This window comes from Equus asinus, chromosome 14 (assembly GCF_041296235.1).
Source record: "Equus asinus isolate D_3611 breed Donkey chromosome 14, EquAss-T2T_v2, whole genome shotgun sequence".
NCBI classification, from domain to species: domain Eukaryota; kingdom Metazoa; phylum Chordata; class Mammalia; order Perissodactyla; family Equidae; genus Equus; species Equus asinus.
In genome coordinates this window covers 37218887-37238776 of record NC_091803.1, presented here as the reverse complement: position 1 = coordinate 37238776, position 19890 = coordinate 37218887, and the positions used below count along the sequence as shown (strand labels likewise).

The window sequence follows — 19890 nt, the reverse complement described above, 5'->3', positions numbered from 1 at the left end:
GGATGGGTGGTGAATGGGAGAATGGATGGATGGATGGATGGATGGATGAGAGGAAGGATGGATGGATGGACAGATGGACAGATGGATGGATGGATGGACGGATGGATGGATGGATGAATGGATGGACGGATGGATGGATGGATGAGAGGATGGATGGATGGATGGATGGATGGGTGGTGAATGGGAGGATGGATGGATGGACGGACGGACGGATGGATGGACGGACGGATGGATGGATGGACAGATGGATGGATGGATGGATGAGAGGATGGATGGATGGATGGATGGATGGGAGGGATGATGGATGGGACTGGAGAAGGCCATGCCTATGTATCATTGGGGACCAAGGAGGACAGTAATGACCATATCTAGAGATGGGGGGTATTTACATCACATAAAGAAGATGCGGCCCACCCCAAGGCAAGATGAATGAGATGATTGCGCCAGCTCCACAGATCCTACACCACCTCCAATCAGTTCTCTCCCTCCTCCCTTGGATTACAGACTGACGTTCTATTAGCCTGTTGAGCCAAAGCCTCACGACAAAAGGCAGAGGAGCCCAAAGGCCATTTAACTCCTCTTTCTCCCTCCCACTGTTTCCATCTTGAGCTGGGAGCACGGGCCACAGCTGCCTCCCCACGCCCCCAGAACACAGGTGCTGTGTTCAGGAGGCAGAGACTGGAATGACGCATCTACAGGCCTAGGAACGCCAAGGATGGCCGGCCACCACCAAAAGCACAAGAAGGCCTGGGACGGATTCTCCCTCAGGGTCTCCGGAGGGAACCCACCCTGCGACATCTTGATTTCGGACCTCTGGCCTCCAGACCCGTGAGAGAGTAAATTCCTACTGTTCTAAGCCACCGAGTTTACAGCAATTTGTACAGCAGCCCTGGAAAATGAACAGTCACACAGGTAGTGAGTGGTGGGCTGGGACGCAAACCTGGTGTCTGTGTGACTCCAAAGGCCTCGCTTCCTGGCCCCATTTTGTCTTCCTCAGATAATCCACACTCCTGCACTGGTGGCACTTCATTCCAGGATAAAAATGGGAAGAAAACAAGAAAACTGTAATCTTCCCAGGGCGCTCTGGAGAGACACAGAGCCAGCATCACCCCTCTTGTATATGGGACATCCGCTGAGGAGCATGACACCAGCTCCCTGACCTGGGATGCAGGGAATATGGTTGCCTGTGCCCCCAGCATCCACCCAGAGGGAGAATCTGCTTCAGAAGAGAGCAGAATGGTGGGGCTGGTCGGGTGGTGTAGCAGTTAAGGTTGTACACTCCACTTCGGTGGCCTGGGGTTCGTGGGTTTAGATCTCGGGTGTGGACCTACACACTGCTCATCAAGCCATGCTGAGACTGCGTCCCACTTACAAAATAGAGGAAGATTGGCATAGCTATTAGCTCAGGGCCAATCTTCCTCATCAAAAAAAAAAAAAAAGAAGAAGAGAACAAAAGGGAAACCTGCTAAAAACTGATTCCGGAAGGGGCAGAGGGGTGAGAGATGGAGGAACTATGCACCCTGTGGTGAGAACCAGGCAGAGCGGGAACCCCCTGGGGCTGGCCCAGACAACCTCCACTATTTTAAGGAACGATTCTGAGACTGACAGACGGACAGACAGGCTATCTTGATCCATCTGCTTCGTGGAGAGAGACAGGCTTTCCCAGCAGCCTTGGGAAGCCGGGGCCAAGAGCACAGATTTATGGGGTCAGATGCTGGTCCGGGGGCCTTTCCTCACGGGTCCCCAGCAGAGGGGAAGGCTCCGTGCTGGGGGCTGCCAGGGGCCCCCAGCCCGGGACATTCCCATGGGAAACACGCCACCTCCAAGCGTGGGAAGCTAGAGAGCTCTGGTTACGGGCAGGGGAAGGGCTCGATGCGGGCACTGCCTGCTGACCCCTGTGGAGCCCAGGAAACCGATTTCCCGGGAATTTCCATCTGACGCCTGAGCCTGAGCTCGTGTCTGACGCAAGAGGGCAGAGGTCTCAGACCGTGCAAAGCCGCTCCCCTCGGAGCCGGGCACACGCTGCCGCTTCCGCCCAGAAGGTCCTCTCACCGCTTCTCTTCCTGCTAACCCATTCTCTTCCTCTCTTCTTTTTTCATTGACGTGAAGTTCACATAACACAAAATTAACCGTGTAAAGTGAACAATTCAGAGGCATGGAGCATGTGCACAGCGTTGTGTAAATAACATCTCTGTCTAATTTCAAAACACTCTCATCAGCCCAGAATAAAACCCTGTACCCATTAAGCAGTCACTCCCCATAGTCCCTGGGGACCTCCAATGTGCTTTCTGTCCCCTAGATTTACCTATTCTGGACATTTCGCATAAATGCAGTCACACCATATGTGGCCTTTTGTGTCTGGTTCTTTTACTTGGCATGATGTTGTTGAGGCTCACCCACGTTGTAACACCTATCAGAACTTCATCCCTTTTCATGGCTGAATAATATTCCACTGTATAGATATGAGACCTTTTGTTTATCTATGCATCCACTGCTGGGCACTTGAGTTGTTTTCACCTTGTGGCTGTTGTGAATAGTGCAGCTGTGAACATTCATGCACAAGTTTTTGTTTGAGTACCTGCTTTCAATTCTTTTGGGTGTTTACTCTAAGCCATTCTTGAAATGTCGTCTTGGGAGTCAACTCCTCTAGGATATTTTCTCTGACTCCATACCTCCCTAGAGCTAAGTTGGGGGCCTTTTTACCGCATACCCCCGCTGGGGCTGCCATGGACAGTGGTGTGAGTTGTACACTGCATAACTCGAGAGGGAATCGTTCACATTGGTCATTGTAGATTTGCATATTTATTACAACAATCTTCCAGCAGATGGAGGGAAAGCCCCTTGAGAAAGGGGTGCCTTTTTTTAACTCTATAAAGGTGCCACGTGGCCTGGTGGTGGCCCTGGCTCCCACAGTCGAAAGTTTCCTTCCATCGTGGCACTTAACCTCACTGTGACCACTGTTTCACCTCGATACTTTTTCGGGGGCAAGGGTACAGATTATTTGCAACGGTAGCAATCTGTGATATGATGAGGAAAGTTTTCCTTTTCTACCTTACTAAAAATTATGTTACTTTACATTATTTATAAGAGGCAAAAAGCAGAAAGAGTAAAAATGTTCATCCACTGATAAATGGATAAACAAAATGTGGTCCATCCACACAACGGACTATTACTCGGCCATAAAAAGGAGGGGAGCACGGATACGGGCTACAGCATGGAGGAACCTTGAAGACATGATGCTCAGTGAAGGAAGCTACTCACAAAGGACCACATATTGCATCCTGCATCCCATTTACACGAAACGTCCAGAGTAGGCAAATCTACGGAGACAGAAAGTAGACTAGTGATTGCCTGGAACTGGTGGTGGGAATGGGGAGTGACTATGAACGGGCACAAGATTTCTTTTTGGGGTGATAGAAATATAAAATTAGACTGTGGTGATGGCCGCGTAACCCTGAACATTCGCCAAAAACCAGTGAATTGCATTCCTGAAGTGGATTCGTTTATGGTGTATAAATTGTACCACACTAGGGCTTCCTTAAAAACGATGCTCATTTTACACCATCTCTGAATCCACAGATCTGACTCCTTCAACTTCACACGGATCTATTAGGTTTCCAACAGTCACCAACTGCTTTTAAGGCTTCTCTCACTAGCCCGTGAGCCCCTGAAGGTCAGGGCTGTGCCTGATCCCGGTGCCAGGAACAATGCTTGACGCACAGTAGGGAAGGCTGGCTGATGCCAATCAATCGATCAATCTCTCTCAATTGAGATAGAAGCAACGGTAAGCACTTATTCATGTAGTCACATATTCACTCAACAAACAAGTCCTGCGGCCCTACTATGTGCCAGGCACTGGAAACACAAAGTTCACTAAGATCTACTTAGTCTTTGCTTCTGAGAGTTTTAGGATGCAGCGGGGCAGTCAGACGGAAGGAAGAGCTGGTGCTGATGCTCTCCGGGACAGACAGGAAGGCTTCACAGCTCAAGTGACAGCTGAGCTGCAGCGGGCAGCATGTAGGTATCCTCAGGGGAGACAGAGCACCCCACGCAGAGGGGCTGGGACACAGCAGGTGTGAGGTGGGAAGGACAGACCAGAGACGTGCAGAGCCCAGGGGCAGCCTCCAGAATCGCCTGCCTCTGGCTGAGCTTCCCAGCCCAGGGCCTGGAGTCCACGCTGCCTCGCAGCCACCCCCAAACGGGCCCCTCTCCCCTCTTCTCCTGGCCTTGGATGTGCAAGTCTGCGGGGAGCTCTCAGAGGAGATAAAGGGCTCGGGCGGTCCCTCCCCCGCAGCGGCCTGAAGCCTCTTGGGAGACGCCCAGCTGCCCGCAGACCAGCTATTTCGGCCGGATCCCAAACACGAGCTCATGGTTTATGGCTGGGGAGCCAGAGGCGTGCAGGCTGACCATAAAAGGAGAAAACCAAGTGAGCAGCCGGGGCTCGCTGCTTCTCTTCCTTCCTTCTCGTGCCAGGCTGCTGTGGGACCCAGCTAGAGGGAGGTGGCCAGGCCTGCGTCCCAGGGGGTCACCACTAACCGCCAGGCCAGTGAGGAATGGAGGACACAGCCTCCGCTGTGTGCAGAGAGCAGCTCCCCACTCAATGCCACACACGAAGGCGGATGTCCGAGGGGTCCAGACCCAAGGCCAATGTCAGTGGTGGCCTCCATCGTGGGCCCTAGCAGATGACAACTGCCGCCGGCTGCACCTGCCCTGACCAGCGCTGTGCTGCGATGCACTGTCCAAATCAACTTTCACGACAACTGGGGTTGGCACAGTTATTATCCTCATGGGACAAATGGGGAAACTGAGGCACAGAGAAGCGGGCGTGTTGGCAGAGCCGGGATTCAAACCCAGCTCCAGAGCCCACGCCCTGCGTAAGTCAGAGCCCTTCTCTTTCCCCCTTTCGTCCTCCCCCGACCCTTCTCCCCCCGGCAGCGTTGGCTACGGAGAGATTCTTGATCAGCAGAGAAATTCTGAAGGCTCGTCCTGGACCCCAACAGGAATTTTCCAGACCCTCACGAAGCAGAACTGGCCAGCTCAGGGGCATGCAGTAGAGGAAGACCAATGTGGTGGTCTCCTAGTGGCCTCTGGGGCCTCAGCACCCACCTCCCACACTCTCTCCTTCTCTCTGCTCCAGCCCCAGCAGCCTCTCATCCCATATGTAGCTCCCTGGTTAAGCCCACGTGTCACCTCCCAAGGAGGGCTCCCCCCTGCCCCGGGCCTAGGACAGGCCCCAGGGGTCCACCCCTCAGCTCCCTGGACCTCCCTCATGGCACATGTATTTCTGGGAAGATTTGATGAGCACCTGCTCCCTGCCCACCCCCGCCAGACTCTGCCCAGAGCAGAACCTGACTCCCAGGGGGTCCTCCATCAACACTGCTGAGTGGGAAAGGGAATGGGGCGCCGGACTCCCTCGAGGCCGCCAGGACCCAGAGGGAGGAGGCTGGAGCACGCGCAGTCCACGAGAAACGCATCTCCAAGTGTCAGCTGAAGTTCCCCAAATCCACTCCCCTCAGCATTTCTGCTTCTTCAACTCCACAGTCACTGCTTATTTAAAAAGATTAATTCTCCTGAGCGCTCGCCCCTCCCCGTAAGACACCAGGGAGGTCCGTAAGCGCCTCGTCAAGAATCAGATGATCCTTTATCCTTCCTCATGTCCTTGCAGAGGACGTGGACTTCTCATGATAAATCAGGGTGACAAGCAATTCTTCCCAACCCTTCCACGCAGACTGAGCCAGACAGACGGAGCCACCATCAGCCCGCACCCCCACCCGGCCAGACACAGCACCGAGAGCTGCTGCAAAACCTCCACCAGGCAGAGAGGCATGCACCCGGTCCCCTCTCTGGGGACACCCTGTAGGAGCAGAGTCTCTGCAGCAAAGCGACTTGGAATTACTTCCCGGCGCCACCTCTTGGGCAAGACACTTTGCTGTTCAGAGCATCAGCTTCTTTACTAGGCAAATAGGGACGAAGATCCATGCCTTTCGAGGATATGAAAAGGAAGAAATGAGAGTGGATATGCAAAGAGCTTGATACCCACGGCACATATAAGAGCCCAGTAATTGCTATTATTACCATCTTCATTACCATTTCCATCCTCACTGTCATCTAACAGAGAGCCAGTGAAGCGGTTATAGAGGGGGCCCATTCTGTCCCAGGAGGACAGGGTGTTAGGCAAGTTCAACCCCCTTCCTAATTCTAAGGCCTATCGACTGGCCGGTGAGCTCAGTTGCTTAGAGCGTGGTGCTGGCCATCATAAGTCTGAACCAGTCCCTTAGCCTTTTGGGGCCTCAGTTTTCGCATCTGTTAAATGGGGGCCACAGCACTCCACTTTACCACACTGCCTCGGAGGGAAGATAAAATGTGTCTAGGGCGGCCGAAGGTGACGTCTCCAGGCTCCACACTCTGCTCTGAGCTCTGTTTCTCCAGTCTATCAAATGAAGAGGCTGCCCCTGCAGGGCGCTGAGCGGCAGGGCCAACGACCGACCAGGGACAGACGGACGCACCCGAGTGTGGGGGGCCTGGGGGAGTGTGGGAACTCAAAGCAGAGAGTGGAGTTGGACCATCCCACCTTCCAGACTCTCTTCGGTTTGGGGAGGGTTCAGCCAAGTGTCCGAGCTGATAAAGGCCAGCTGTTGTTTCTTGTTTAATCCCCTGAGAGTGGCCATTTGGTGCTAATTAGGTGAGGACAAAATACTTCCAGTCGCTATCGTGCACAGGGCGACAGACCCTGAGGGCTGCTCTCTCCACGTCAGAGTGAAATCTTATCCGCCTTTCACCCCAACCCGGACCCAACCCAGGGACCCTGGGAGGAGAGGCGGGGACCCAGAGGGGTTTGTCAGGAAAGCTGTAGTGGCGTTTTTCCCACATTCATCACATTGATTTACCGAAGTCTCCAGCTTCCCGAGCTCTGAGCCTTCCACACCTTGACATGTAAGACAGACCTGCAGGAGCCACCAGCCTGCGCGGGCGGACGCTGCTCCGGGCCACCAACCAACCAGGCAAGCCACAGACTACTCCATCAGACTAACCAAGTTCAAACCCGGCTCCGACGCTTACATGCCCTTCGCCAAGTTCTTGACCTCTCTGAGCCTCAGTTTCCCCAGCCATAACATGGGACTAAAGACAGCACCTGCCTCCAGCTTTGGATTATCTTATCCGACAAGTCACGTAAACCTGGGTTCACGTGCACACGCACACATGCCAAGGAAGGGAGGGGCAAATAAAAATTTTGAAAAGATTCAATATTTGCTCTTTCATGAAAACCATCAAGGCAAAAGGTTACGAGAAAAATAAAAACTTGGTTAGCCTTCCTTTATCATTTAGTATCGTTTTTATTCTGGATTACCTATGCAGGCGTCATAATAGTTTCAGAGCTTCCTTTTAAAAGTCTTAATCTGATCCTGCCTACCTTGTAGGGCTGTAGGAGGGACTAATCGAGAACATTCCTGCAAAGCCCTGAGCATATAGGAAGCATGCAATAAAAATCCACCAGCATCATCATCACTTCTTTGGAAAAGAAGGCACAAGAGAATTCCCATCGAAGGATAGGGGGTTGAACGCGTGCATTTAATTCTCCTCCCTCCCCAAACCTTACTAAAATGACAGGAAGGGGGTTTTTCAAAACCAGTTCAAATGAACTGGAGAGGACAGAACAGCAACACGACCTCGGAAGCCAGAAAACAGGATGAACGATGACAGTGCCGAGAAAGGAGAAGTCGGGGCTGGCCCCGTGGCCGAGTGGTTAAGTTCGCGCGCTCCGCTGCAGGCGGCCCAGTGTTCGTTAGTTCGAATCCTGGGCGCGGACATGGCACTGCTCATCAGACCACGCTGAGGCAGCGTCCCACATGCCACAACTAGAAGAACCCACAACGAAGAATACACAACTATGTACCAGGGGGTCTTTGGGGAGAAAAAGGAAAAAATAAAATCTTTAAAAAAAAATAAAAAAAAAAAAAAATAAAAAAATAAAAAAAAAAAAAAAAGAAAGGAGAAGTCTAAGGCGGCCGTGGGGAAAGCTGAGAAGCCACTTGAACCCCCTGCTCCCAGCCCAAACCTCAGTGATAGGCAGGAACAGGAGCCCATGGAAGAGAGCGCAAAGGAGGGCATCAAAACAGAAGGACCCGTTGACAGTCTGTTTGAGAAGCTGCTAGACACTCCGGACATCTACACTCTCGCAGCCAAGTGACTGCCCTTCCCACAGCAGGTGGCAGCTTTATTCTCTGGAGAGGGTTAAACACAGAGTCTGCCCTGGGGACACCAGAGACCACATTTGAAAGAAGGAGGATGGCATGCAAATTTCATCATGAATTTTGAAACCCTCAGCCCCTTCTCAACTAGACACTCAAAACGATGGGAGACAGATCTTTACCCTCCAAGAAGCAGATGGCACAAGTCTTCTCTGAAGAATCTGATGAGCCCAAGAAAAAAGACTGAAAGATATGGTGCCCCAGTGGAACAGCCCAGCTCCATCATACTACAGCCAAGCTCGGCAGCAGCAAGCTCCTCTTGCAAGCACAGAGCTTCCATCAACTTTTTGGCACCCATGCACTAATGCATTCCAGAGGAATGGACAGACATCTGAAGAAAGCCACTAAGGTGACAGAGAGAAGTTAAAACAAGTAAATAGGAAAATATGCATCTTGGAGAAAACAGAGACTGTCCACGGAGGAGTTCCCTCCAAGAAAAAGGACATTGCATCCACACACACACACACAAAGCCTATATGAAAGAAATATTCAAAAGCAGAGTTCTTGGAAATTACATATATATATATATATATAATAGCAGAAATTTAAAACCCAGTGGAAGGATTGTAAAATAAAGTTGAATTGCCCAGAAGATAGAATAAGAAAAAGATAAGGGAATCAGAAGACAAGAGAAAGAGATAAAAACTACAGGAACAGTCCAGGAGTTCCATTATGGAAATAAGACTTCTAGAGAAACAGAATAGAGAACACACAGAGAAAGAAATCAGCAAGGAAATAATTCACAAAAATTTCCCAGAATTTAAGGGCTCGAGTTTACAGATTAAGAAGGACCATTAAATCTCCAGCAGAGAGTGAAGACAGAGCCACGCCAAATCTCTTGTCACGAACAGGAGGGTTAAGAAGAGTTTAAAAGCTTCCAGAGAAGAAGAAAAAAAAACCTAGTCACACGCAAAGGATCAAGAATCAGATTGGCCTTTATCTTCTCATAAATGAAACTGAAGCTGGAAGGCAATGAAGCAATGCCTTAAAAATTCTGAAAGAATGATTGCTTGCTTAAAATGTTTAAATCCAGCTAACCTAGCCCTTAAATATTAGAGAGGCATCAAGTCGTTCAGATATGCAAGATCTCAATTTCTTTCTTGAGAAGGTGCTCCATTTAAACAGGAGGGTAAATCAAGAAAGAGGACAACGTGGAAACTAGGGAACAAGGACACCACCATGAGAGGGAATTGAATGAAGGGAATTCCAAGGATGATAAGGAAGCTCCCAGATGTCAGCTACCTGTCATAGAGGGGGGCCGGGGCTGATCAGAAGGCTCCAAGAGCCATCCCCCTCCAGGAGAGGATGTCAGGAGGATTTCCAACACATACCTGGACATATAAAAAGGAGATTCACACATTTAGAAGGAGAATTTGGGATAGAATTAGAGATTAAGTACACAGAAAACCAAGTCAGGAAAAAAAAAAAAAGGCAATTACTAACTCCAGGGAAAAGAATAAATTGTACAGGCAAAGTAATGACAAGACTGTGCTGAGCTCAGCTGAGAAAGGCATCTGTACTGTTACAGTAATTTAAATTCTAAGTACAGATTTCACCAAAATTAATATAAAACTAGACTGGGAGTCTGTGAGATGGGTGTATGGGGGGGTGTGGGTGTGTATGTGGGAGGGCGGCAGTAGGGACAAAACAAGGCAATAACAGAGCTAAATCCTCATTTTCCACGATGAGAAATCAATACCTAAATAATACCTAAAACTGAGAGAAACAGTAAGATATCAACAATACGATCAAGTATTTGAGAGATTACGGAGGTTAATATCAAAAAGTCAGTTAGAAGAGTTGATAATGGTTACCCCTGGAGAAGGAGAAATGACAGAAACAGTAAAGGACAGCAATGTTATCATCTCTCCAAAAACAAACAAAAAAGCATGGGGAAATTGAAAAAGCAAACATGGCATAATTTACATATGCATTAGATAATTTGCATACACATATAAGATGCCTTTCTAAAATGCCTACTTCTCTTATCCCCTTCTCTCCCCCGAGGTGCTTGGCTTCCTTTTGGGAGGGGAGGTGTTGGTGAATTGTGTCTTAGAAAGATTCCCGCCCCCCATATTCCCAACTGCCCTGAGGCAGCAAACGGCTGAGCCGGACATGCCTCTAGGCTGGCTCCTGCCATCCTCATCACACCCACTCTCCCCTCCACACCACCCCAGCTCCCCTTCTCCCATCTTAGGAAACCATCCTTCAAGGCTTGTAAACCTCCACCCCTCTCAGACAACCCGCCTCCACCCATCCTGACCCTGGGTGGTTCTTTTCTTTAAACAACTCTAACAGCTCCTCATTCATCCACAAATATTAACTGAGCAGCTACTACATGCCGGGTACCAGCAACCGTGGGGGAGGGGCACTGATGAACAGGCAGACAAGGACGGAGTTCGTGGGTCTTACGGAGTTTATGCGTCCTCGGGAACGTAGGGTCCACGTAACACATCTTAAATGCTTCCTTCTGTATTCAGGGAACGCGTCATCCATCCTTCCCCAAGCCTACCTCTTCACACCCCGTCTTCTCCACAAAGGACTTGAGGAGAAAGCCACAGCCGCTAACTATTTCCAACGAGACAGACAGCTCACGGGGCACCGCAGCCAAGTGACTTTACAGCCTCGGGATAGCAACATTCGTCAACGGAGTCATGAACTGGCCCTACACAGCCCTTCATAAAAACCAAATTCCCACTTCACAGAGAAAAAAAGGATTCTTCCAGAGCCGACATTTGTCTCTGTGATTTTTTTTCGAAGATTTTTTTCGCTGGAGTCTGTCATCACTAGTTGGCCAGAAAGCACCAGGTAACACCAAAAAGGATGCGTGTGTATCCACTATGGATGAGCATTCAAACTAAACAGAGAGCTTATCCTTTACGGATGCGGGTGCTCACGGTTGTGTTTCCTCTTGGGGTTTAGAACGTGTCAACATTTCTAAGTGATTTTCTGTTTCATGATATAATTTTGTGTGAAACTCTAGAGCCTAAAAAGAATGAAATGTATTAACTGTGTTAACACAGGGGGTCCTTGTCATCAAGTACATCATTGTCCCAAAGTCGGGAGGTTGTCTAGGGAAGCAAAAGTTACCGCAATACAGAGCCAGCCCTGACGGCCTAGTGGTTAAAGTTTGGGGCTCTCACTGCTTCGGTGGCCCAGGTTCGGTTCTCGCTCGTGGAACCACACCGCTCATCTGTCAGTAGCCTGTGGTGGCGGCTCACATAGAAGAACCAGAAGGACTTACAACTAGAATACACAGCCATGCACCAGGGCTTTGGGGAGAATTAAAAAAAGAAGAACATTGACAAGAGACGTTAGCTCAGGGCCAATCTTTCCCAGCAAAAAAAAAAAAAAAAAGTTATCACAACCCCAAAAGAGTTTTCAATGAGTCAACCAGGTAGGAAATTAGACCCCATTACAGCATCCTTCTCTGGCACCCACTGACTCGATGCCTCCACCCTGCTGAAGACTGAGTGTCAATATCCATCATCATGATACAAACACCAAAAGGGTAGCTCCAAAAAACTGTCGATTTCCCTGAAGATGCTGAGTGTCACAAAGTCAATGAGCTTGGAAAGGCCATGAAAAGTCAGGGCCATTCACAATCGAATGTCAGAGAGTCATCAGGAGCACAACAGGGCTTTGTGAGACTGTGCTAAACACCAAAGACGTGAAAGAAGCCCTTGGGAAGACTGGTGACCCGTCCTGTAAGTCCACAAAAATTATCCTCTGAGGGGTTGGCCCAGTGGCGCATCGGTTAAGTGTGCACATTCCGCTTCGGCAGCCCGGGGTGTGCTGGTTAGGATCCCGGGTGTGGACCTACCCACCGCTCATCCAGCCATGCTGTGGTGGCGTCCCACATACAAAAAATAGAGGAAGACTGACACAGATGTTAGCTCAGAGCCAATCTTCCTCACCACAAAAAGAAAAATAATAATAATAAATAAACATATGTTGATAATTTGCAATGTCACTTTTCAAGCTCAGTTGAACTTTTTTTTTCCTTACTATCTACAGTGAAACTTTGGTCCGTGTTTTAAGTGATTTTTTTCTGGAACCAATTATTCTCAGATAGTCAAAACCTCCTTCATTTCACACCGTTCAGCTCAGTTAGCGTACGAAAGGTTGCAGACCAAAATGTTAATGGTGCTGATCTCTGGATGGTAGAATTATGGGTGCTGGTATATTCTCTTTTGCTTAAATACATGTTTTAATTCTTCCAGAATGAATATATAATATTGAAGTTTTTTTTAAGTTACACATAGATGTCTTAAGAGCACTGGCATTCCCTACCTGTCACTGCTCCCCCCCTCTTCTTCATTAATGGAATTTTATTTCATCCTGGTATTGAGGTAAAATGTGCTTAGTGGGAGCTCCCTCAGCTCCAGGAAAGAACCGGGAATAGTCCAAACCAATCATGAACATCCCAGTCCCCTTTGCCAATGACTGGTTTAGAGGCTAGCACGTGACCAAGCTTTAGCCAATGAGAAATAAGGGATGCCTGCTGAGGAATTTCTGGAAAAAGTTTTCCTGCCTGATTAAAAAAAAAGAGAGAGACATAGAAAAAGAACCTATCCCTCAACTTTCTTCATGCTTTTGGATATCATCACACAAGGATGTGATGTCTGGAGCTATGGCCGCCAACTTGTGACCATGAGGGAGAAGCCAAGAAAATCCCAAAGAAATCTGTTTTTGAGTTGATGAATTAACTAACCCTGAAATCATCAGCCTCCAGACTTCTTACGTGAGGTAACAAACTCTTCTTAAGTCACCCTAATTGGTTGCTATGCGCCTTGCAACCAAAAGTACCCCAAATGTTACGAACACTGTAATTTTGTGATGCTCAGCTTCCCAAAGAGGTACATGAACCACTATTTCATACTTTCCCATCTAGGGAGACCACAAAGGGTTATCTTTCTGTCTTTCTTTCTTTTTTACAAAGATAGATACCTAACTCCAAGAGTCATCACTTTACAACCTAAGCTTGTATCTCCACAGCCCTTTATGCAAGGCTCCATCTGCTAGCCTTTGGAGGTAATGGCAGTCCTGTGTCTGAAGTGGTGCAGCTTGGGTCATTCCTGTGGGGTTTGGCTAACCCTGTCAGTAACTTGGGGTGCTTATACTTGAGCCCCTCTACCTTGAGGGGGTATCTCCTAGGTACACCTGGATCCCTTCCCTCAGGAGCTCCCAGGACTCGGGCTCCCCTCTGTTCCCAACTCAGGACACTCTTGAAGGAGCATTGCAGGGGCGATTACAGGGGCTCGACGGTGAACACAAACGAGTGCCCCAGGCCAGGTGAGGACTGGGGAGCCGTAGAACCCACACCCCGCCCCCAAAGGGCCGGCTGACACATGGGAACACAGGCCCAGTGTTGCCAGCTGTTCCAATATTTTCAAAACAACCTAGAAATCTGGATTTTTAGGTACGATCTCCCCATTTTTTAAAAGTTGGTGACTAATTCAAGCATCCTTAAAACTCCACATGCACTAAACCAAACTCACGTGAGGGCTGGATCCAGCCCACCAGCTGTCAGTTTGCAACCTCTGGACTATTCACACCCAACAGTCAGGTCACAACTGTGCACGGCTTTAGAATCATGAAAGCCCTTTTCTGTTGCCCTTTGCCAAGTGTAAGGACAGGAGGACTGTATCTCAAGCCCAGACCCATTTATAGGAAATAAAATCCTCTGGCCTCTCCCCAGAGGTTGATGACACTGGGATGGGTGTTGCCCTTTTCGTTGTGCATGCGAAACACTTCATAAGGAAAGCAAGAGCTCAGCTCCACTGAGGCCAAGGGATTTGCTGAGAGGGGACCAAGGGAGTCCAGCAGAAGAAGCTCACGATGCAGAGATGCCCCAGTTTCTTTTTCCTGCCTTATTGCATTGGCTAGAACTGCTAGTACAATATCGAGTAAGAGTGGTGAGAACGGACATCCTTATCTTGTTACTCATCTTAGGCAGAAAGCATTGACTCTCGCTATTAAGCACGATGTTAGATGTAGGTTTTTTGTAGATGCCTTTTATCAGGTTGATAACGTTCCCTTCTATTCCTGGTTTTCTCAGAGTTTTTATCACGAATGGATGTTGAATTTCGTCAAATGCTTTTTTTCCTGCATTAATCAATCTAATCGTAGGGTTTTTCTTCTTTATACTGTTACACGGATCGATTTCTGGATATCGAACCAGCCTTGCATTCCTGGGAGAAGCCCCCCCGGGGTCACGCCCCCAGTTTCCAGGCATTTTCGGAGACTCAGTTGCCTCTATTGTAAACTGCAGGCAGTAACACCGACCCCACCTCACAGATTGGGCGGAAGACTAAAAAGGAGTGAATGTGCGTGTTTGTGTTGAAGGGGATACGTGCCTGGACCCGAACTCCTATTCAAACAGAGGCTGAGAAGAAGCCCTATAATAACAAACTCCTACTTTTCAAGCTTTTGCCACACCAGGCATTGCATGACGCACAGTAAGTACCCTAAGTGCAGGCACCCTAAAGTGTGGGGAGTGACTTTAGGTGCCACTCAGATTAACAGTCTTTAATAGTTATATATTATTTTCAATGTGCATTAGAAAAAATATATATAGCTGGCATGTCCAACATCTGGTTTCATGCATGATGATGATAACAGCTTACACTCAGTGAATTTTGACCAAGCGCTGTTCTAAGCACTTTATCCACAATAGTTCATTTAATCCTCACACTGACCCTATGTTATTGTCATCCTTTTACAAATGAGGAACCAGAAGCAAAGAGAGGTTAAGCAACTTGCTCAAGGTCACACAGCTAGGGAGTGGCAGAGCTGGGATCTGAACACAGGCAGCCCTGTTCCAGAATTCATGCTCCTGACTAGCAGAGTACACTTCTTAGTCTGAAATAGGTTGGAGTTTGAAATAGGGTGGTGCTTATAAGAAAAATATTAAGCAAATAATATAAATATGTAATTTATATGAAGTTTAAAAACAAGGAAAACTGATTAACGGTGACAGAAATCAGAAGACTAGTTACTTCTGGGGGCTGCTGAGGAGGTGTCGACTGAGAAGAGGCGTGAGGGAACTTTCTGGAAATCTGTTACACATCTTGGTCTGCATGGCGATTCTATGACTGTAGATATACGTAAAAATTAATTTTAGGCTGGACAGTTTAAACGTGTGCACTTTATGTGCTCTCCCGTATGTAGGTTTATCTCGATGAAGAGTTTATTGATGAAGAAGAAGAATATACACAAACATGGAGGTGACACGCAAAAGTCTGCGAAAGGCTGCATTACCATCTTCACCACCAGCTGCAAGATGGATTCTGTCATCCCTTTTACAGATGAGGAAACTGAGGCCGGAGAGGAGAAAACATCTGTCCACCATCCCACAGGGAGTGAGTGACAGCTGCCAAACCAGCTCTGGGTGGCTCAGCCCCCGGGCTGCCACCCACCCCCTTCCCTTCCAAAGGGACTAGTGTTACAGCATTTCCCAGACAGCTGGCCTGGCCAGGGCCTCGGGCGGCCGGAGGGATGCGGGCACGGGAGCTGGCGCAGGTCCATGCCCGTATTTGCCCAAGCTCCATGCTCTCCCTCACCCTCCGGGCCGCAGACACAGATGCTCCGCTTGCTTTTTCCCTTTTTCAGTCACAGGGCTCCTGGGTCCCAGCACCGCCTGCCAAGCTCCACATTCTTGGCGAGGACGGCAGGCAGGCGGGACAGGAGGGGCCCCGGGCAGCCGTGGTGGGCTCCTCGGGGAGCTCCCGTGATGGAGATGCCCTGGCCAGGCCACTCCTTGCCCGGTGAGGGCTCCCGTCCACCCCGCAGACCGGCTCACCTTGCAGCATGCTCCGGTAGGCCGTGTCGGCAATGGCATAGATGTGGGGCGGCATCTCGTGCCTCTTCTTGCCCTTGTACATCTCGATGATCTTCTCCGAGTAGATGGGCAGCTGCTTGTAGGGGTTGACCACCACGCAGAAGAGGCCGGAGTACGTCTGCGGACAGAGAGCCCAAGTTTATTTCCAGCCCACAGCGGGGAGGAGAGCTCGGACATCCAGCCCGCGGGGCCCTGGCGTGAGAACACCCATCACGGCCTGCATTTGTTGAGCACCACTGTGTGCATTTTCTCGTTCCCTCCCCATGGTAGCACTGTCAGAGAGGTGTGCTCCTATTCTCACTTTAGAGATGGGTAAACTGAGGCTCAGAGTCCTCGTGGGAGCCCCTGGGCATCACTGATTTTCCAGGCAGTGGGGAGAGGAGCAAGACTGGATTTCCAGGCCGCCTGTGTCATAGTTTATAAGTGCGTGGGGTTCACATCCCGGTTCCACTCCTTCCTTCCTGCTGTCACTCCACCTCCCTGAGCCCCATGGGCTTAAATAATCGCTGCCATTTATTGAGCACTTGCTGTGTGCTGAGCGCCGAGCTGAGCACGTCACAGGCATCTACTTATCGAAACCTCCCACCTGTCCTGTGACCACGACCCTGTGATCCCCCCGCTGCCCACTTGACAGGTGAGGAACTGAGGCCTGGCGGGGTTGTCACCAGGTCACACAGCTGCTGGGGAATTCGGAACTAGAAATCACAGCCGTTAACCCCAGAGCGCGTATTCTGGACCATTCACCAAGTAACCCTTTGTCTGTGAGATGGGGATAAACCCAGCTGGCCACAAAAAGGAAGGGTGTTGACAAACACTTCAACACGGATGAACCTCGGGGACGTCTTTCGTGATGCTCAGCGAAACAAGCCAGACGCAAAAGGCCACATAGCATCTGATTCCAGAAACATCCAGAACAGGCAAATCCGTAGCTACAGAAAGCAGACCCTTGGTTTCTGGGGACTGGAGAGAGGGGGTCATGGGGAGCGACGGCTAACGGGGAGGGGGTTTCCTTCTGGGGTTCTGACAACGTCCCGGAACGACACAGTGGGGAGAGTCGAACCACCTCGTGAATGGGCTGACTGAGCTGCGTCCTTTCAACCGGTTAAAACAGCAAATTTTATGTTATGTAGATTTTACCACCATTAATAAAAATACTTGTCTGGCCCTACCAAGTGCCTCAGAGCATCCAGAAATCATCAGAAGAGAGAGGGGCCGTGAAGACCCTCTGCAAACCCACCCCACTGTCCTTGTGGCTGTCCCTTCCTGCACGGCAGATTTTCCTGTCGGTTGAGGTCACAGCCCAGGAGACAGGCTCCAACCTGTCCCACAGGGACTGTCTTCCCCACCATAACATCAGCGCCGTCCGAGGCTCCGATGGCCACGAAGTGTGTCAGCCCTCCAGCTCCCCCAAGAAGTGACTAAAGGAGGAGGGGGAGACATTCCCTCTCTCGGTTACACTCAGGGCCAACCAAACACCAGAGAGGGTGAGCAACTCAGCCAAAGTCACCCAGCAAGACCCTGGCGATGCCAAGCCCAGCTCAGCCAGTTCTCAGGAGGGAGCGCTGTCCAATCGGCTGTCTGACCTATGCTGGTCTACAGAAACAGAAACCAGGGCTTGCTTGTTCCTTCATTCATTCATCCATTCATTTGCCCATTTGCTCACGCATTCACTCGCTCATTCACTCATTCCGTGCATATGTCCTAGGCACAGTGCAATGTGCTGGGTTGGAGTAGAAAATCAAAAACCACAAGGCCCTGCTCTCAAAGGGCTTTCAGTCAAAGCTGCAGCTGACTGGAGAGAGGGAGGGTCCTCCAGGGCTCCATCTGCTAGGCGCTAGGTGATAATGACGTGTGACGGGTCTGGGGCGAGGGGACAACGGTGTGCTTCCAAAGGTACAGGACTGATGGGGGGAGCAGGGAATAATCTCCCAGGCCCTCCCCATCCTCCTGAGGAGGGCGGGGAGGGCCTGGGGTCAACAAAAGGCCTGTCTAAACATCCATCAGCTGTTTATTGAGCGCCTACTGTATACCAGGTCTGTGCTGGACATTGGAGTTCAGTCAATCAACGACAGGCCTCGTCCCAAAGAGCCCACAGGTCAGAAGGGGGACAAGGACATTTGAAACAACGTGATAAGAGTAAGGATGGAGCCCAGGTAAAGAGAGGCCCTAACCCATGGCGGGGGGGGCGGGAATGGGAGACTTTCAGGGTTGGGGAGCTCCCTGCACTGAGTCCTAACAGACAGAGGGTGTCAACCGGCTCAGGAGGGAGCAGAGGCCAGAAGGCAGTGGGGCAAAGACCAAGAGGCAGAAACGTGGGACACAGGGCGCGTGTGGGTGAACGGCATAAAGAAGAAACGGGATGGTGAGGGGAGGAGGCCCCTGCGGAGGTAAGCGGCGCCAGGACCTGCACCCAGCCTGACGGGTTCGCGGTCGGCCTGGAGCCAGCGCCAGCTGCAAAAGCCCTGCGCCGACCGGGGAGCCCCCTCCTCCTCCTCTTCAGGCCCTGCACAGGCCTGGGCATACAGTAGGTGCTTGCTAAATGAATGCCTGGGGGGCAAGTGAATGCAAAGGTTCCCTGGATCAGGGGCAGCGCTTCCCTTGTCTCTGTGATGAGATGGGGCCTCGCACGGGGTGCCATCCAGCAGATGCTCAGTGGACGTTTGTTGAGCGGGCAGCAGAGGTGTTCCAGGGCGGGGCTGTGTGTCCTGGTCCCCAGCATGCGGCCTCCCATAGAGTAAGTGCCCAATAAATGATCGATGGATAGAACGATGGCCAGCCGAGCCCCATCCATCCTTCAGGTCTCAGTTCCACCGACAGCTCCTCCCAAGGTCACACTTCTGCCAACTGCCACACCCGTTTTAGAATGTGGGTGTCATTTACAGGCCAAACCACTCCCCCCAAGGCCTTAATCTGGAGGCAGTAAGGGGCACTGGGTGAGGGTACAGAATCGAGCACTGAGGACTTGGGTTTGAACCCTCATTCTGTTACTTCCTGGCTGTGTGACCCTGGGCAATTTACTTAACCTCTCTGAGCCTCAGTTAGCCTCCTCTGCCAAATAAGCAGGGTGTAATAGCAGCTCTTTCATAGGTTCGCAGTGAGATAACACCTGTGAAGCATTTAGCATGGTGCCTGGTATACAGTCGGTGCTGAATAAATGTTAGTGACTATACCATGCTGCCTTTGTTTCATGATGACGAAAACCTTGCCACCTTGGAACCTTCACATGTGCTGTTCCCTCTACCTAGAACACTTTCCCTGCAATGTTCCCAGAGCCATTTGCCTCTCCTCCTTCAGGGCCCAGCCTCAAGGTCACCTCCTGGACTGCTGGCTGCACCCCATCGTACCTCCAGCATCCAGCACAGAGCCGGGCACACGGCATTCATGCAGTGAATACTTGCTGAAGAAAATGAAGAAAAGAAGGCAGGAAGGAAGGCACGGCCCTCCCAACTCCATCACCGGCTTCTGAAGGAGAGGCATTACTTTCTTCCTCTTTGCTAGGACACTTCCCATGCTACGCACACAGCGAGCACTGAACCCACGCTTCTAGGCAGATCTGAATATCTGTTCCATTGAGCAAGCCTTTCTAGGGCATGACAACCCGACAGGAAGAACCGGGCGGGCAGCAGCACGCCCCACGCAGGGCGGCTGGCCTTCGGCATCCGGAGGTCCCATCTCCATCCTTCAACCCCGGTTAACCTCGCCCGCCCCAGCCCGCTTGCAGTTGGCTGTGTTTCTGCCTCCCCGACCCCACGAGCCCCTCTCCAGCTGGTCGAGTTCAGAGGTTTCAACATCCCTGCC

At 50.5% G+C, this 19890-nt stretch overlaps 1 protein-coding gene across 5 annotated transcripts in view; it reads right to left on the bottom strand.

Moving 5' to 3' along the window:
• The window catches only part of MYH11 (myosin heavy chain 11), a 118306-nt gene that overhangs the window by 78458 nt on the left and 19958 nt on the right, over window positions 1-19890 (bottom strand). For all 5 annotated transcript variants that reach the window (XM_014837608.3, XM_014837605.3, XM_070484873.1 and 2 more), the window contains exon 3: window positions 16054-16210. In XM_014837608.3, the coding sequence (XP_014693094.1) occupies window positions 16054-16210 (157 nt within the window). The remainder of the gene's footprint in view (window positions 1-16053; window positions 16211-19890) is intronic.